The sequence below is a fragment of the Pholcus phalangioides genome, unplaced genomic scaffold (genome assembly GCF_987345545.1).
Source record: "Pholcus phalangioides strain wild (caught in Gottingen) unplaced genomic scaffold, Ppha-v1.0 ptg000011l_1, whole genome shotgun sequence".
Lineage (NCBI taxonomy): Eukaryota > Metazoa > Arthropoda > Arachnida > Araneae > Pholcidae > Pholcus > Pholcus phalangioides.
Genome location: NW_028301604.1, coordinates 36,143,894 through 36,159,926, shown reverse-complemented (window position 1 = coordinate 36,159,926; position 16,033 = coordinate 36,143,894). Strand labels below are relative to the sequence as shown.

General features: G+C 37.3%; 1 protein-coding gene across 1 annotated transcript in view; it reads left to right on the top strand.

Moving 5' to 3' along the window:
• The window catches only part of LOC149080388 (acetyl-coenzyme A synthetase, cytoplasmic-like), a 1,034,375-nt gene that overhangs the window by 695,872 nt on the left and 322,470 nt on the right, over positions 1-16,033 (top strand). The window contains exon 11 of the mRNA XM_089239527.1: positions 6,916-7,048. Coding sequence (XP_089095653.1) covers positions 6,916-7,048 — 133 coding nt within the window. The remainder of the gene's footprint in view (positions 1-6,915; positions 7,049-16,033) is intronic.

The following is a 16,033-nucleotide window of genomic DNA, read 5'->3' as shown; positions in this document are numbered from 1 at the left end:
TCTATGTAAACTTACCCGGGGATTAGAAAAGTTTTCGTTAAAACGATATTTTTCCCGTTGTAATGGTACTTGTTACAATGAGAGTCGACTGTATTTGGTCTCAAGCTATTTTTTTACGTGTATATGCAGGCTCATGGGTAACAGGGCGTATGGCACTTTACTGGCGGGCCGTTAGTCTTAAAGACATACCCCACTAGAAAAAGTGTCCAACTCAGATATGTCATTCATGTTGTAAGTGGTTGTATAGTTATAAAGTGCAAAACACTTTTTATACCGTCCCCGTGTGCCAAACCCAATTAAGACGTTGTTGCTCTGTCTTTCCCGATGCCGACTAAAATAATTTCACGTTTCTAAGTGCAATATTCACCGAGATATGCGAATTCGACAAATTGAGGAAATTTGGGAAAAAACAGCAACGGATAAAATGGCTTCCCTGTATTTAATGCTGGTTTTTTTCTTCCATCTTTCTTCGAATATCTCAGTGAATATTGCACTTAGAAACGTTGAAGTTTTTTGTTGGAGACCGGAAAACAACTTTCACATGAGGTTTTGGGGCACAGGGTGTCCGCATAAAGAGTTAACATTTTTATTTTAATAACCATGTAACTCCTGGCAACATGAATCAAATGTCTGAGTACTACACATTATTTGGGTACTTTTCCAACTGGAGGTATGCTTCTAGGACCTGGTTCGCCAGTAAAATGTCGTATGCCCCGTTACCTATGCGCCTTGTTTATTGAATATAGTACGGACTGTTATGTGAAATAATTGTGTTGGGTTTAAGTCAACTCGCACGTTGCTTCGTTTGCCTGCGAGAGAGCGTCCACGTCATGAACCAAAAAGCCACTTGAAGGCAGCTTGTCATCCAACGAAATATCAGATTTTCACCGTATCGAAATTGAAGTCAACAAACTGATAATTTTCTTATTTGAAAATCTGATTATTTATATTTTCCGATGGGCTTGAAATCGTGATAATGAATCATTATTATGTTCACATGAACAGCTTTGTCACTGCGTACATGGTTTCTCTGGAATGAATGGTTCAAACAAATATTCAAAAAAATTTCACACGCATTTTAGTTTTTTTTTAAAATTCATAGTAGGGCTACAACATAAACCTATATCCTTGATACATGTATTATTGTTGAAAACGATGTGAAAGGTTGAACTTTTCAGTTGTGATTCATTTGAGTGGCTACTCCCTCATTACTACTTTTATCCGCATGAAGAGAATAAAATTAATAAAACTGCTTGCTACCACTTTTTGCGATTTTTATCATTATAAGAATGCGTATTTTGGAAGCTACAACTGACATTTCTCAATGAAACCATAATCATTTACACACAAAAAAAAACTAATTTGGAAATAATACAAATTTCATCCAGTGCAGTAACTTGATGACATTGCGCCGTCTTCAAGCTCAGAGTTACATTGTTACATTGATTGAAAATAATTTATTCTATTTTTTACTGTATTCTATTATGTATGTTTTGCTTTTTCATTATTTTCATAAATTGAAAATTAATCAAATTAAATTCAAACATATTTATATTTCATACAATTTTTGAATAACTATCTTCTAATGGGAAAATGGGGGGGGGGGGGAAGAAGGAAGGGGGAGTAGAAAATTATTCATGTTCGTAAGGGGGGGCCACAGGAATGAGAAATGGGTGAAAGGGGGCCATGGACAAAAAAAGGTTGAGAACCACTGGTATAGAGCAGCTTTTTCGAAGTGTGCGTCGCCGTTTCTAGGGGCATCGCCAACCTATATGTGAGGTGTCACGGCGAGCTTGAGATATTGATTTTCGCACCTATTTATGCTTTGAAGAAGTTACGGGAAACGTTTATAAGGGAAAATATCTATTAATCTATCTTGAAGAGCCGCTGACGAATCATGAATTGAGTAAGGGAGCAGCGGTCGACAGAAGTTTGTGAACCATTGGTAGACTCGTTTCATTGAATTCTTTTTCCACCAAATCTCCTTTCTGTTCCTTGAATATTAATTCAGTTGGCTCTCATACAGCACACAAGTTTGTCATTATTTTTTTTCCGGAACTTTTTAATCTGTTCACAAAAATTTTAATTCGATAGCTAACGAATGTATATGCCAGGGCACCCATCGGCAGGCCAGGTAAGCAAGATGACTACCTCTCGCGGGTGCGACCCCCCTCTCCCTCACAAACACACACACACAATGGATCTGTACTCATGTAGCATTCTCCAAGAGTCCGTCGCGAGTCGTAGAGTCATCATGGCGAGGTCGAGATGTTGATTTGTGCGCCTATTTATGCGCTTTGAGGTGGTTTTTTAAAAAGTTAAAATACAGTATCAACTAAATTAGTCAGGGCCGTAACTAGGCTGGGGGTAGTAATTACTAGTAGTTAGGGGAACTCGAGCCGAATAGGAGGCCCTAAAACATTTTCACTTATTTTGCATAATAATAACCATTTCAAGAAGGGCCCCCGAGGAAAAGTCTGCCCTGGTTCCCTGAAAAGGCATACCACGGCCCATCAATATAGAACTTTTCAATTTCAGGTGTCTCAAGAAAATTCATTTAAGGGAGGTGTTCCCTTTTTTGCATATGGAAAATAATGCTGTGGGAATTACAACAGAAATTGATTTAAAAACTTTGCATCTACAAAATAATGGAACTCATGCAATAAATGTCCAGTAAAGTTAATAAAATATACTTATTTGTTTTTTCACAGTTGTAAAGGATAAACCATTGTCTCTCATTTGCAATAAAACCGCGAGAGTCAAATTCAAATTTATTTCAAATTCAAATTTATTTCAAATTCAAATTTATTTCAAGTAATTACAAAAAAAATAAAACATCATTCATGTCTACTCTATAATATAAAATCACAAACTCGAAAAGGGCCTGTTTCTAAGCAACCGAAATTAGTGACGATTTTATGTAACGGAAGTCGGTGACGTTTTTGTGTTACGAAAATCGGTTACGATTTTGGGTCAAGTTTTCATTTAACTCTTGCATATAATCGGGACCCATTTGACCGATCGGACCAAGTTATGCACATGTACCGAGAGGCTCCCACATCCTACAGAAGGGCCCCTAGGCTGTAATGGATGGCAAACCCCCAAACCAGCTTTTTCATGGGCCCTCTGTGGTTAATTTATAGTGTGAAAAATAAAAAAAAATGATGAGAATATCGTTCCGGCCCCTGTCAGCCCTGCCCTTGTGGGGGTATATCACCAGGTATATCTTGAATATCACCAGTGCTCCCAACACACAGGGTCGGGTACCCGGGAGATTGCACATATACCTTCATGTGGAAGTTAAAAGGTTTCATTTTCAGGGCCCTTGATGGATCTCAGTTTTCTTGCTGCTTTAAGATTGAAAAATTTGCGATAGCGGAAGCCCAAGATCTATCCAGTATGGGGGGGGGGCATAAAATTTGCGAATTCGGTCATGGGTAATTGAGGGGGAGCTGGATTTTATTCGTTGGTAAAATGGATACAAATGAACAGTTGCCGTGACACTCACAGGGGATGACACTCACCGTTTCATTTTGGCCCGTAAAATTTGCAACATCGGTAGCCCGAAATAAGCCAATCTGGTGGACCCACTAAAAGTACGCGAATTGGTGTCCCGGGTAATTGGTTGGGGGCCCTGGATTTTATTCGTTGGTAAACTGAATACAAATGAAAACTTTTCATGGCACTCGCAGCGGGGGATGACCGACAATCTTCCAAGTAGGGGGCACCATGTTTACAGATTTTATTTTGGGGGCCCTGGATGAATCTCATTCTTTTCTGTTTAACATTGCCGGATTTACAACAGCGGAAGCCCGAGGTAAATCCAGTCTGGGTCCCCACTACTGGATGTGGAGCCCTGGATTTTATTCGTTGTAAAATTGATAAAAATGAGAAAATTTCGTGGTCCCTTACAGGGGGGAATGTCCGACAAGCCTCCAGGTCGGGACCCAATGGAAATGTTGACAGGTTCCAATTCGGGGGCCCCTGGATGTATCTCACTAATTTTTATTTTTCAACATTGTAAAATCTGCAACATCTGTAGCCCGAAATAAAGCCAATCTGGCCCTCCCCCCCCACTAAAATTCAGCGAATTGGAATCTGGGGACCCCCATGGGAAAGTTTTCTGGGGGTGCTTGATGAATTACATTTTTTTGTTGCTTTATTATTGTAAAATTCGCTTCTTCAGTAAGCTGGTGCTTTCACATGTCCCTTTCCATAGCACGCTGATGAAGTGGGACGAAATAAACAAGGCGTGTTGTGAAGAGAAAAGGGGCGCGGGGAGGGGGGTTGGCCGCCAAATGTGGCAGGGGGCCAGAACCCCCTAGTACAAGTATAAAATAACCAAGGAGACATTAGTCCCATACTGGTTGTTACAATCAAAATATCTGTGTATGTTAAGATTACTACAATAAGTTGGAATTCTTGACAAATAGAAAAAATTATAATCAATGAAACGAAAGTGAAATATGTATTATAAAGATAAGTGAAAATAAACAGCAGAAAACAAAAGAAAATAAGAGAAAGGAAAGAGAAATGTAATTTAATTTAGTATAACAATATGTGTGGTGGCAAGATATATACAATTGGTGTGAATAATAAACATATAACGGGGTTGAAGGTGCTGTGACGCTTATGCGATATGAGAACATGAATCAGCAAATGCAGAATACAATAATCCATGCCAAAGCAATGCTTTTGCAATTATCTAAATGTTTCTGAATAAAAAGTTGGATACGTTATTTTTGACAGCATTTTTTTCTCTTTTTTCTATTTAATTCATACATTGAGTTGATAAAGCAGAGGGGAAAAAATTAAAGTTATATGTTTAAGAGAAAAAGTCCGAGGATGAAATTAAAAGTGGATCTCAATGTCTGGAATTCGGAAAAGATGGAACTTGAGATTTTTTTTAAACTCGAGAATGTAATTGCCTCTTTAATCTCAATGGGATGGGTGTTATAAAATTTCGGAACGAGAAAACTGAAATGTTTCTTGAGTAGTTTTGTGAACTAAAGGTAGTGAATTAAAAAAAAAAAAAGTGGAATTAAGGCGAGCGAATGTGTGGGATGAGTTTGAGGGTAAAGTGAATTGATTCCTCTTAATTATCACTACTGATCTATAAAAATGTGAGTAACGTAAAGGTGGGATAGGACAATCTTTTGTAGCGAAATTCGACAAAGTGATCGAACAAAACAGTGGACATACTACACTCAGAAAAAGTTCTCTTGAAAAACTCTTGACGGAAAAGTCCGAAATATCATCTGTTGATGTTGAGAGTTTTTCTCTCGGTATAAAACTTTACTTGCAGACAACAGAAGACCTTTCAATTTCGAAAACATGAAAATGCATCTGATATTGAAATGTAATGCAGTTGCACATTTTAAATTAATCAAACCTTTAAAAATATTCGAATATACATATTATAATTTTTTATTCATCAAGTGGATAATACATTTTCCAGGTACATATTTGTATATTTTCGCTTTCAGATTGCATAAGTCATTCAAAAATTACAATTTTTTTATTAGGAAAATTTTATTGGCAATTTTTGATGAATGTAATGTTGAGAGGGGTGGGGGGAAAACGAAAGAAAAAGAAACCTGATTTTGCTCTTGAAACATTTTCCTTAGACTTTTGAACATAACTGGTTTTCAAGAACTTTCTATTGTTATTCTGATGCATTTTTGTCATTTTTAGGAATTTCTTTTCAAGTTTATAGGTAATTTTTTATAGTCATATTTTAGAATTTTTTAGGTCAACAACATCCGGAGTTAGGTCATAACTAATTCAAGTTGAAGCATCATTTTTGCTGAGAAATGGGGGACGTGAAAATTATTTTGGAGAAAAATTATTTTGACTAACTTCATTGCTGGAAGCCGAATAATTACAGTATTACAATGCAAAATACTAAAAATATAAATATATTTAATCAGTTTACAAGATGTTATTTTTTATATACGGGCTTTTAAGCTTGGCCGAAACGAGGCTTCTCTAGATGCGACAGTGCCAAAAATGCACGAAATTCAATGCTTCATAACCCAGTCAGTGCTGGCCGTAAAATTAAAATTCTTTTTTATTTCACATGTTCAAGCATGTAGAATATTTTTCCAGACATGACTGATAGTACCCGAGGACAGTATAAAAAATAAATTTTGGAAATTTTTTACTTGAATTTTTATTTGAACAATATATTCAAGATGATGGGCGACATCATTTGAAACATTTTCTCAATTTAAATTTGAATTTTTTTTCCTAATTGTCTCTTAGGCCGAGATTATACTATGAAAGTTTTGTACAAGCTCTTTGATAAAATTCAACTAATAAGATCACCGGTTGCATTTGCTCGAATGCAACAGATGCACTTATTGGTGGAGTTTTTCAAGCTTTATAAAAGATCTTTCATCAAACCTTTATACTGTAATACCGGCCTAAAACCAGCGGTTCAGGAAATAGCCATTGGCCAACGATAAGAGTGGACACCCTGTATATTTACTATACACGATCATTTTCACGAAAATAACTGCGGCATTGTTCGACATTGCCTAATCCTTTTTTTTTAGCAGCGTAATTTTAGCAGCAAAGCCATTCATGAGCGCGTTCCAAAACCACATAAATACACAAGGTAGCAAGGCTTGACTGCCCATACAGCTTTGACCAAGTGTCGCTGTATATTCGCAATATCGAGTGTATTTTAAACTCTGGCTTTCCAGCGCGAGCATTTTATGCTCTGACAAATTGTGTTTTTCTCGAAATCGAGCTGATATATTATTACGCGTAAAGTTATCAGTAATAATATACAGTGAACTACAAAAAAATGTGTACTTGATTTTTATTTATATGTTCTATTCAGCTGGATTTTACACAATTATCAATTGACTTGGTTTCTTAACTTTTTATTGTAATGTACATTTCTCCCAGATCCAGTCGCAAGAGTCTCAAGCTTCTAGGTAGTGTCGGAGAACCAATAAATCCAGAAGCATGGTTGTGGTTTTACAATACAGTTGGTGAAAAACGCTGCCCCATCGTTGACACATTCTGGCAAACAGAAACGGTAAGGCATGATTTGATAGAAATATAAACGACGAAAAGAAAATGACTTTACTGTAAGACCTATAAGTTATTGTAAATCTATTTTAAAATTGATACGAATAAATTATTCATATATTATTTTTTTGCACTGTTTTCCAAACCAGTTCATGTGCAGTTGTAATGGGGAGGAGGGAGAGGAGAATCCTTTTTAAATCTTAATATATCAATATATAAGATATATCAAGAGATACATACTAATTTTCTGGAATTGCCCTTTTTTTCGTAATTTTTGTTAAGCGTCTAAGCGAAACAGCAGGAATCACTAAACTACTTTCAAAATGTCATATCTTTGTAATGAAGTAGTCTTTTCCCAGTTTTAAGCGGGCGCAAACTAAGGTTGTGTAGTGAAAAGTGTTCCATTGAGAAATTGTCTTCATAAAGTACCTGGGATTGTCAACGCAATAATCAGGGCTTTCAACCGTCTTTTCGGCAGAAGCGTCTTCAGACGCCGAAATTTTCCATGTCATTTCTGGGCGAGAGCGTTTCTAGACGTTCGTCAAAGCCAGTTCCTTCCCCTAAAACCCTTTGTGCCCTGAGTGACAAGCTGTAACTCCCCTTCTCATTCAGGTGTCCCTTTGGGGCTACTTCACAAGAGCAGAAAATTATATTCTAGAAAAGAGTGCGTATTTTATTGTCCTTTCAACAAGACCGCCGTGCTTATATTCAAGTACCGCAGTAGACAGGCTATAGATATCCCCAAGCCATAAATACAATACAAATCTTCGGTAAAAAAGAATATAATGGCTTCGGTAGAATTGCTGCATACTTCGGCATCGTTCACGAGATGCCCGATTTTGTTGATTGACAACTACAATTGTAAGTTGTTTATTCATTCTAAAAATGGCGGGAGAAGGGTTTTGTACTTGTCTGTTTAGAGTTTTTTTTTTCCAGACGCATAGGAACTTCTGGCTATTTTCAAGAAGCACAAGAGTAAAACACAAATTACACATAATTCCCTTCAAGGGGAAATAATTATCTCAAGTAGCTGTAGCCTTCCATATACCACGCTTCATTTTTTTCTAGTTTTCCTTTTTGTAACCCAGATATGATCGACAATACAGTTGATCAATAAATTCGATAGCAAGATAAAATTAAAAAAATATTATGATAGACAAATATTATACAGCTCAGTAATTCACACTCTAACGTGCTGACCATGTCACGGGCAGCACGTTTTGAGGCCTTTTAGTCTTTGACGAGGGTTGTAGTCGACCAGCTCTCTCAGATGCTCGTACTCCGAGTTCTTCATCCTTTCAAAGTTATCCTCTGAGATTTGTTGGATGTAGCTGAGGATGGTTGGAATCTTCAGCTATTTTCTAATGTCAGCCCGCTGATATACTTTGGAGCACGCACGAGGGTTCTCAGTATTTTATTCCGTTGACTTTGCAGACGCTGCATGTTGGTGTTTGAAACATGAGCCCATAGTGGGGCGGCATAAGTTATGATAGGTCTAATGATCGATTTAAACAATATGACTTTGTTTTTAAGAGTAAAGTCTTGCACTTGGGAATGTAATGCGTGACATCATTCCCATGGTTTGGGTAGCCTTGGTTCTTACGCGATTTATTTAAGAAACGAAGGATAATGATTGGTTTAGAATACATCTCAAATATTTCACTTCCTTCACCTTCACAGGTCTTATAGCTTCTCTGCCAAGGTATATTGGTGCTCTAGTGAATTTGGTTATTCTTGTTAGCCAGATGAACTGAAACTTGGCATGATTAAACTCAACGGCATTATCCTCACACCAGTCTTTAACCCTCTCCAGTCTCCTGAAGATTTTCTCCGCATTTGTCAGATTTTCTGTTGTTGGTGATAATAATTGAATCATCCGCAAAGAGTCCCAGTATTCCCATTTGGGGGGCAGGAAAGTCATTGATGTAGATGGAGAAGAGCTGAGGCCCAAGAACTGATCCTTGGGGAACCGAGGCTCTTATTGGACGAATAGAAGAACAAGTATTTCCATTTTTGACCAGAAAATGTCTGTCTATAAGATAGCTGTTGAAAAACAACACGTAGTGGTCAGGAAAACCGTATTCAACAAGCTTGGCTAACAGAGTTGTAATAATAATCATTATTGTTTAGGGCCAATTGCCCCGTTACAAGCAAACAAGATGAACAGTTAAATTTTTGTTTTATATAAAATACATGCATGGAAAAAAAATATATATATACATATGTACATATATACATATATATATACACAAACAAAAAGAGGGAGTACAAAAGGGAAAAAAAATAATAAATAAATAAAAAAATAATAAATAAATAAAAATAAATAAAAAAATAAAAATAAATAAAAATAAATAAAAAAATAAAAATAAATAAAAAAATAATAAACACAGGCGAGAAGCATGCATGGTTACACATTCGACTAAATTAAAAGAAATATATACATATATATTAAAGGTTAAAAGGAAAAAAAAAATACACAAGTCAGAACTGGAAAGTTGTGCACATAAATGAACACACACAGGGCCGCAACCAGGGGGAACAGGCGGGCCTCGTGCCCTGGACCGAAGGGTGAGCAGAATTCGTTCTCAGATCTCTGCTTCAACACTACAAGGGGGCGCCAAAGCTCGCACCTGCCCCGGGTGACCAAGCATCAAATTGCGGCCCCACATATACATGTTTAAAAACTGAGATGCAAGATAGAATTGAACAGGAAAATACTAAAAGAATGAAAAAAAATTAATTAGGGAAAAAAATGAACAAATTTAAACAACAAAAGTTGTTTAATGAACAAAAAAGTAAACAAATTTGTTCAAGAGGGGAAAATTAACAATAGAAAGCGGGATGGAGGGGATAGCAGATAGTCTATTCATTCACTCTTTTTCTCAGGAGTCTTTGAGAACATCTATATGCCCTCACTCTCTGCTAAAATGAAATTTCTTAGTTTTAGGATAGACAGGAGGAAGTTTACGATTTGGTGGTATTATTTATGGCTGTACGTTAGAAAGGAATGTATATTATTATCGATCAGGATATTTGAAAAATATTTTTTCCTGTAGTACTCATAAGTCGGACATTCCAAAATTACATGAAACCATGTTTCAAATTTTTTCAAATTGCAGAAATTACAATCTTTGTCAGGAGATATTTTAAAAGTTTTGCCCTGTATAAATATAGAATTTTCCAACGTTCTTAATTGAAAGAGGACCCTTTTAATCGACTAATCAATTTTTGAGAGTACATAATCTTCTGCAAAGATATGAGTTTTAATAAACCTGTAGTGTGAATTTCTTATGCTATTTTCCATTGCGCTCATATCCTTTTGAATATTTTGGTCAATATAAACCTGTAAAATCTGGGGCAGATATTTTGCAGCTATGGTAGGGTCCTGCGAAAACCAGACAAAGGCAGACCAGAGCTTTCGAAGAGAAGTTTGAGATCTGAGGCCCAGTTAAAATTATTTTCTGTAATTGAATTACTAAAAAAATGAAGATAAGAGATCTTACAAAATCTAGATTCAGGCATTTTAAGAATGCGTATCCAGTATTTAATTATCAATTTTATGAACGTCACAGATAAAGCAGTATAACCGAGTTCTAATCTTATCATATAACCTGGTGCGTATTTTGAGTGATTGAATAATTTTTTTACAAAAATGCAGAAACATTGCTCTAGAGGGATGAGATAACGGATTGACCAGATGGGAGAACCATAAGAAAAAACTGAGGTTACCATACTATTAAACAGTTTAAACCAACCAAATGCGGAGTTACTTTTAGCTCCTGAAAGTAAGGGCCACAGTGCGTTAATTGCAGATGCACCCTTGGCAAGGAAGTGATTTTTTGCTACATAAAAAGAACCAGAAGAGGAAAAGGAGATCCTCTCTCTCTCTCTCCAAGGTAGGTGTAAGAACCAATTGTATCAAGTTTTTTATTTTGATAAAAGAAGACATCATGCTTAGAGCGTTTTTACCGCCTTTACGGAAAACCATAACTTTTGTTTTGTTGACATTGACTGTGAGTCATTGCTGAATTTTTGGACAATATAAATTTTTTTCTTAAATTTACTGGTGAATCCGCCAAAATTACTGCGTCATCCGCGTATAGCAGAATGTTAAGTGGCGTGCTATTAGGAAATGCCAAGTCCGAGATTCCAGCTGAATTCAAACAGGTAATACGAGTGTTCAAAAAAAGTGAAAAAAGTAGAGGGCTCAAAACCTCTCCCTGAAGTATACCTGTGTTAATTTCAAACGCTTGTGTTAGGCTTCTGAGCACCGAACTCCAGTGGCGGATTACCGCACAGGCGCATGAGGCGCGCGCCTGGGGCCTCAGCAGAGCGGGGGGCCTCCAAATAGTTGTGTGCTTCATCCTACATATGAATTTACATGCGTATCAACAAAGCTCTTGAACTAAGTACAGTATCTGCTCTCCCTTTTTTTTAGAGTTATGGAAGAAAAACGGGAACTGAAAGAAAAGAACAATTTACAAGACCTGCAGCTCTCAAGGGCCAGTTCTTCCCCGACAAAGAAAGAAGAGACATTGTAAAGCGATCATTCAGGGAGGGTCATTTTCAAACAGTATTTCCCTAAGGGCACAAGCAGGAGGAGGGGTGAGAACAGCAGGTCCTAATGTCTGTCCGAAATGAAAATTGGAGTGAAGGCATAAACAGATGTCTCATTCCACAGTATTAAATGCTTTTATGGGCGCCGATAATACGACAGCTTTGGTGTAAGCTTTTGTATACAGTATAATGGATGGCAAGATGGCTATCGGCAAGCGGCGACATCGACAGGAAGAGACACTCGTACTAATTAAAATGAATGTAGTAGACAAAGCTGTAGTAGAGCTCTTATTGTGATTTTGTCTCCCATTTGTTTGAATGAAATACTATAAGCTGGTTCAAACAACATATACATTTGCAATCTATGACTGTAACCATACGACCATATGACAAAAAAAAAGTGGGGTTTGAAATGAATGCTGAATGACATGCATTCTGAATCACGTGATTTTTCTGTTTCTCTTTTAACACTCCCTCCCCGGCTGAAAAAAATCAAGGGGGTTTCTTTTCCTTCTTTCTAAAAAAAAGAGCTACATTTTTGGATTGGTCAAGGAGGCTTGGGTAGACAACATCTTTGTGTCAGACCGAAAAGTGTTTACTGTTAATGTAATTGTAATGTGTGTTATTGTAATGAAAAAAATTTTCATGCCGATCCTCAAGATTTCCTTTAGGATTTAGATTGCAGAATCTCCAAAAATAACGGTAAGCAAAACTAAAAATATATAAATTATCTGATAAATTTTTATTTGAGCATTTCAATTCAACTACAGTAGTCTCTCGAGAATTCGGTCGTGCTCTAATCCAGCACGTCCAGTAGTCCAGGATATTTAGGTGGTGTGGTGTCACTTTTCTCCTGATGCCCTAACCCCTAACACGTTCTAATATTTCTTAATTGCTGATCAAGTCCTGACTATGTCTTTGCACGAAATTTCATATATTATTTCAATGGGTTTCTTCAAAGTATATCCAGCAATTTCGGTAAAATCTGGCACACCGTGGTCTAATACGTACCGGATTAGCGAGAGTCTACTGCAGTGGTCTTCAACCTTTGAGGCATAGCAGGCCATATTGAAACATTTTATAAAGTACGCGGGCCACAATGTTATACTGTGGCATTTTTCGTTATTAAACGAAACGGGGGGGGGCATAATATAGAAGATTTTTATTCACTCTGAATACAAATAATACAAAGGCAAAGGCCACAACAGGCAGAGTGCCCAACGAGGTGGCTGAAAGAGAAAATAATAATAATTAATATAATAATAGTAAAAATAAAATAGAATAAACAAATAAAAAATAATAATTTCTAAAAAAAATTTTTAAAATAATTTCTTTCATTGACAATAATTTTAATTCATTCTGAAATAATTTCTTTCATTAAATTTTATTCATTCTGAACTAATTTCTTCCATTAAAAATATAATTCTTATATTTACTCTGATATAATTTCTTCCCTCTATTGAAGAAATGTTTTTCTATTAAATATTATCAGTATCTTTATATCAAATCAAATATATTATATTTGAGATATCAAATCTTTATTAATCAGTAATATTAAATTACTAAAACTATGACGGATCTCCATTTTTGCCGTGTGGCTGAAGGCACCAGGACGGACATCTTAGATTACTAAAAATATGATGCAGAATTTTACTGTGATTTTTTTTTTTAATGGGAGTATGATTATTTTTCATCTAGTACCAGAGAATATCATTATATTTCCTTATCTTATTTTTGTGTTTATGGTTTTGGTGATGCAAAAATAAAAAAAAAGTTATGATTTTCATAATATTGTTCATTTTAGTGAACCATCTCGTTCTTATTAGGGCTAAAAGGGTGCAGTGGTGGATAAAGGCAAATTTGTGGGTGGGGGCGGTGGTTGTGACCATGTGTTCAATTTTTCAGGACGGTTCTGATTTTTTTTGGAAAAAATTCTGAATTTTCTCCCTTTTTTAAGCAAATTTATTTTCTTGGTTTGTTATTCAGTCAAAAACGTAGAAAACATTTTTTTTTCCATTTAATTTTTCTGCTCTCGGGGGGGGGGAGGGGGGTGACAGCCCCTACCTTTATTCCGCCCCTGATAGGGGGGCCTCCAGATCAGGTTGCGCCTGGGGCCTCCCAAAATCATGATCCGCCACTGCCGAACTCTGGTGGAAGCCTTTTTATAGAGATCCACCATAATCAATACAAATTTTTTACTCAAATCAAGTTCTCGGAGTACTAACCACAAAATTTGATGGTTAACTGAGTCAAAAGCACTCTGGAAATCAACGAAAGCAGCATAAAGCTTTCCTCTTTTTCTCTTAAGTTTATGCTGCACAAAAAAGTTTAGAACAAATGTCTGATCTATGCAACCATAGCCCTTTAACCAGCCTGTTCTTCTAAAAGGGCATTGTATTCACTTAACCAGCTTAAGAGTCTTGAGTTTAAAATTGATGTAAAAAGTTTGGCGACCACGGGTATTAACGAGATTGGTCTGCAATTCGAGGGGCTGTTAAGATCACCTTAAAGTATATTGGGCAAATACACTGGTGCAAGAAATTAAGAGACTTGGTCGTTATTGCAGACTTGGTCGATTATCTCTAGAACTACTGTACCGACTTTAATGAAATTTGATATGTACATACATTGATACAATACAAAACAAATAGCCATTCAATAATTGTAATACACACGCATGATCGTGCGTAACACTCGCTGGAGTCGGAAGGTATGAAACAGCGGTTGCAGAATAAACAAAAAAAGGGGTTAATAGATGGGTTAATAGGGGGTATGGTCCCCTCTTACGGATATACAGGTCTCGCAGCGTGATTTCATACTTGAAATAAGGCAGTTTATCATTTCCTGTGGCAATTGGTCCCACTCGTTCAGCAACGCTGTTTTCATTCCCTGGATGGTTCCCGAAGGGGGAGTTGCGAGTTGCCCTCCCCAGAGCGTCCCAGACATGCTCTATAGGGTTAAGGTCTGAAGATCTGGCTGGCCAATCCATCCGGCGTATATCCTCGACTCTCTAGAAAATCGTCGAGCAGAAGAGCTCTATGTGGCCTCGCGTTATCGTCCATTAAAATGAACTCAGGGCAAATATAGGGCTCCAAGACCTCATCCCTATACCTCACACCAGTCACAGTGCCTCTTTCAAAGACATGGAGAGGTGTGCGGCCATCCAACATGATGCCTGCTCAGACCATTAAACCTCCTCCGCCATAATGGTCGATTTCGCGGACATTGGAGGGTAGGTAGCGGGTCCCTGGTTCTCTCCATATGAACGTACGGCGAGAATCGGTGCTTAGGCTGAACCGGGACTCATCAGTGAAGAGAACGGTCGCCCATTGATCCATACTCCAATCTCTATGCTCTCTGCACCATGATAAACGGATTCTCCTGTCCGAAGAAGTGAGCGGGACGTAAACAGCAGGTCTTCTTGCAAACAACCCTCTCTTATGAAGTCTTTTGGAAACAGTCACCCTTGATACACGGGTTCATGTGGCTGCATACAAGTCACGAGAGAGCTGAGAAGCTGTAGCACTCCTGTTACGCCTCGCTATAATCAACAAATGGCGATCTTCTCTGGCCGTCGTGGCTCTTGGACGACCTTGCCCAGGCTTTCTCTCGATGGATCCGGTATCCTGGAACTGTTTCCATAAGTTACTTACGACGCTGGGCGTTAAATTGACCTCTCTACAAATCTGGACTTGAGATTGGCCTGCTTTTAGCCTCCCCACAATTCGCCACCTCATTCCATCATCTAAACGTTGGTGGTTACTCATTTTTACTGTTACAATTTGAAATTTACCGATTGCTGCAAAATAACACCAAGAAATTCGCCGAGGTGTGCTAGCGAACAAAATGCGTCTTAACTTACGCGCGCTTATAAAGCCTGTTTCTCTACTGGCTCCGCCTACACACACGTGTGCGCTTACGTATTTGACGTACAGGATTTGCATTTTTGTCTAGAAGCAATGGTTTTACATTCAGTTGTTGATCGGAATTGGATCATCTCCAGCAGAAAACATTGAAAAAAATAATTGTACCATGTGGTTAAATCAATATTAGATACAGGAGATTTTTTTCTTTCTATATTTATTAATAACTTACCAAAAGGATTTTGAGTCTGTACAATGAGTGAGTTGATTTTTTAGGCTTTCAAAATACTCTGTCTTTTTTTATTTTACACAGTTTCTTATAAGCGTTACGTTCCGATTTGAAGTCCATGTAATGATGAGTATTATAATACTTGTATAAAACTTTTGTAAGTTTCCATAATTCCGTTCTAGCAATATTACACTCATCATCGAACCAGCCCTGAGATTTCGACGCTTGAGATCTCCTAAGGATGTTTGCTTTAAATATTAAACCATATTTTGTTGCAGCTTGCGTAAGATATGGAATCAAATTTTGCGGATAGGGCTAGAGGAAAAATGAGTTTCGACGAAGT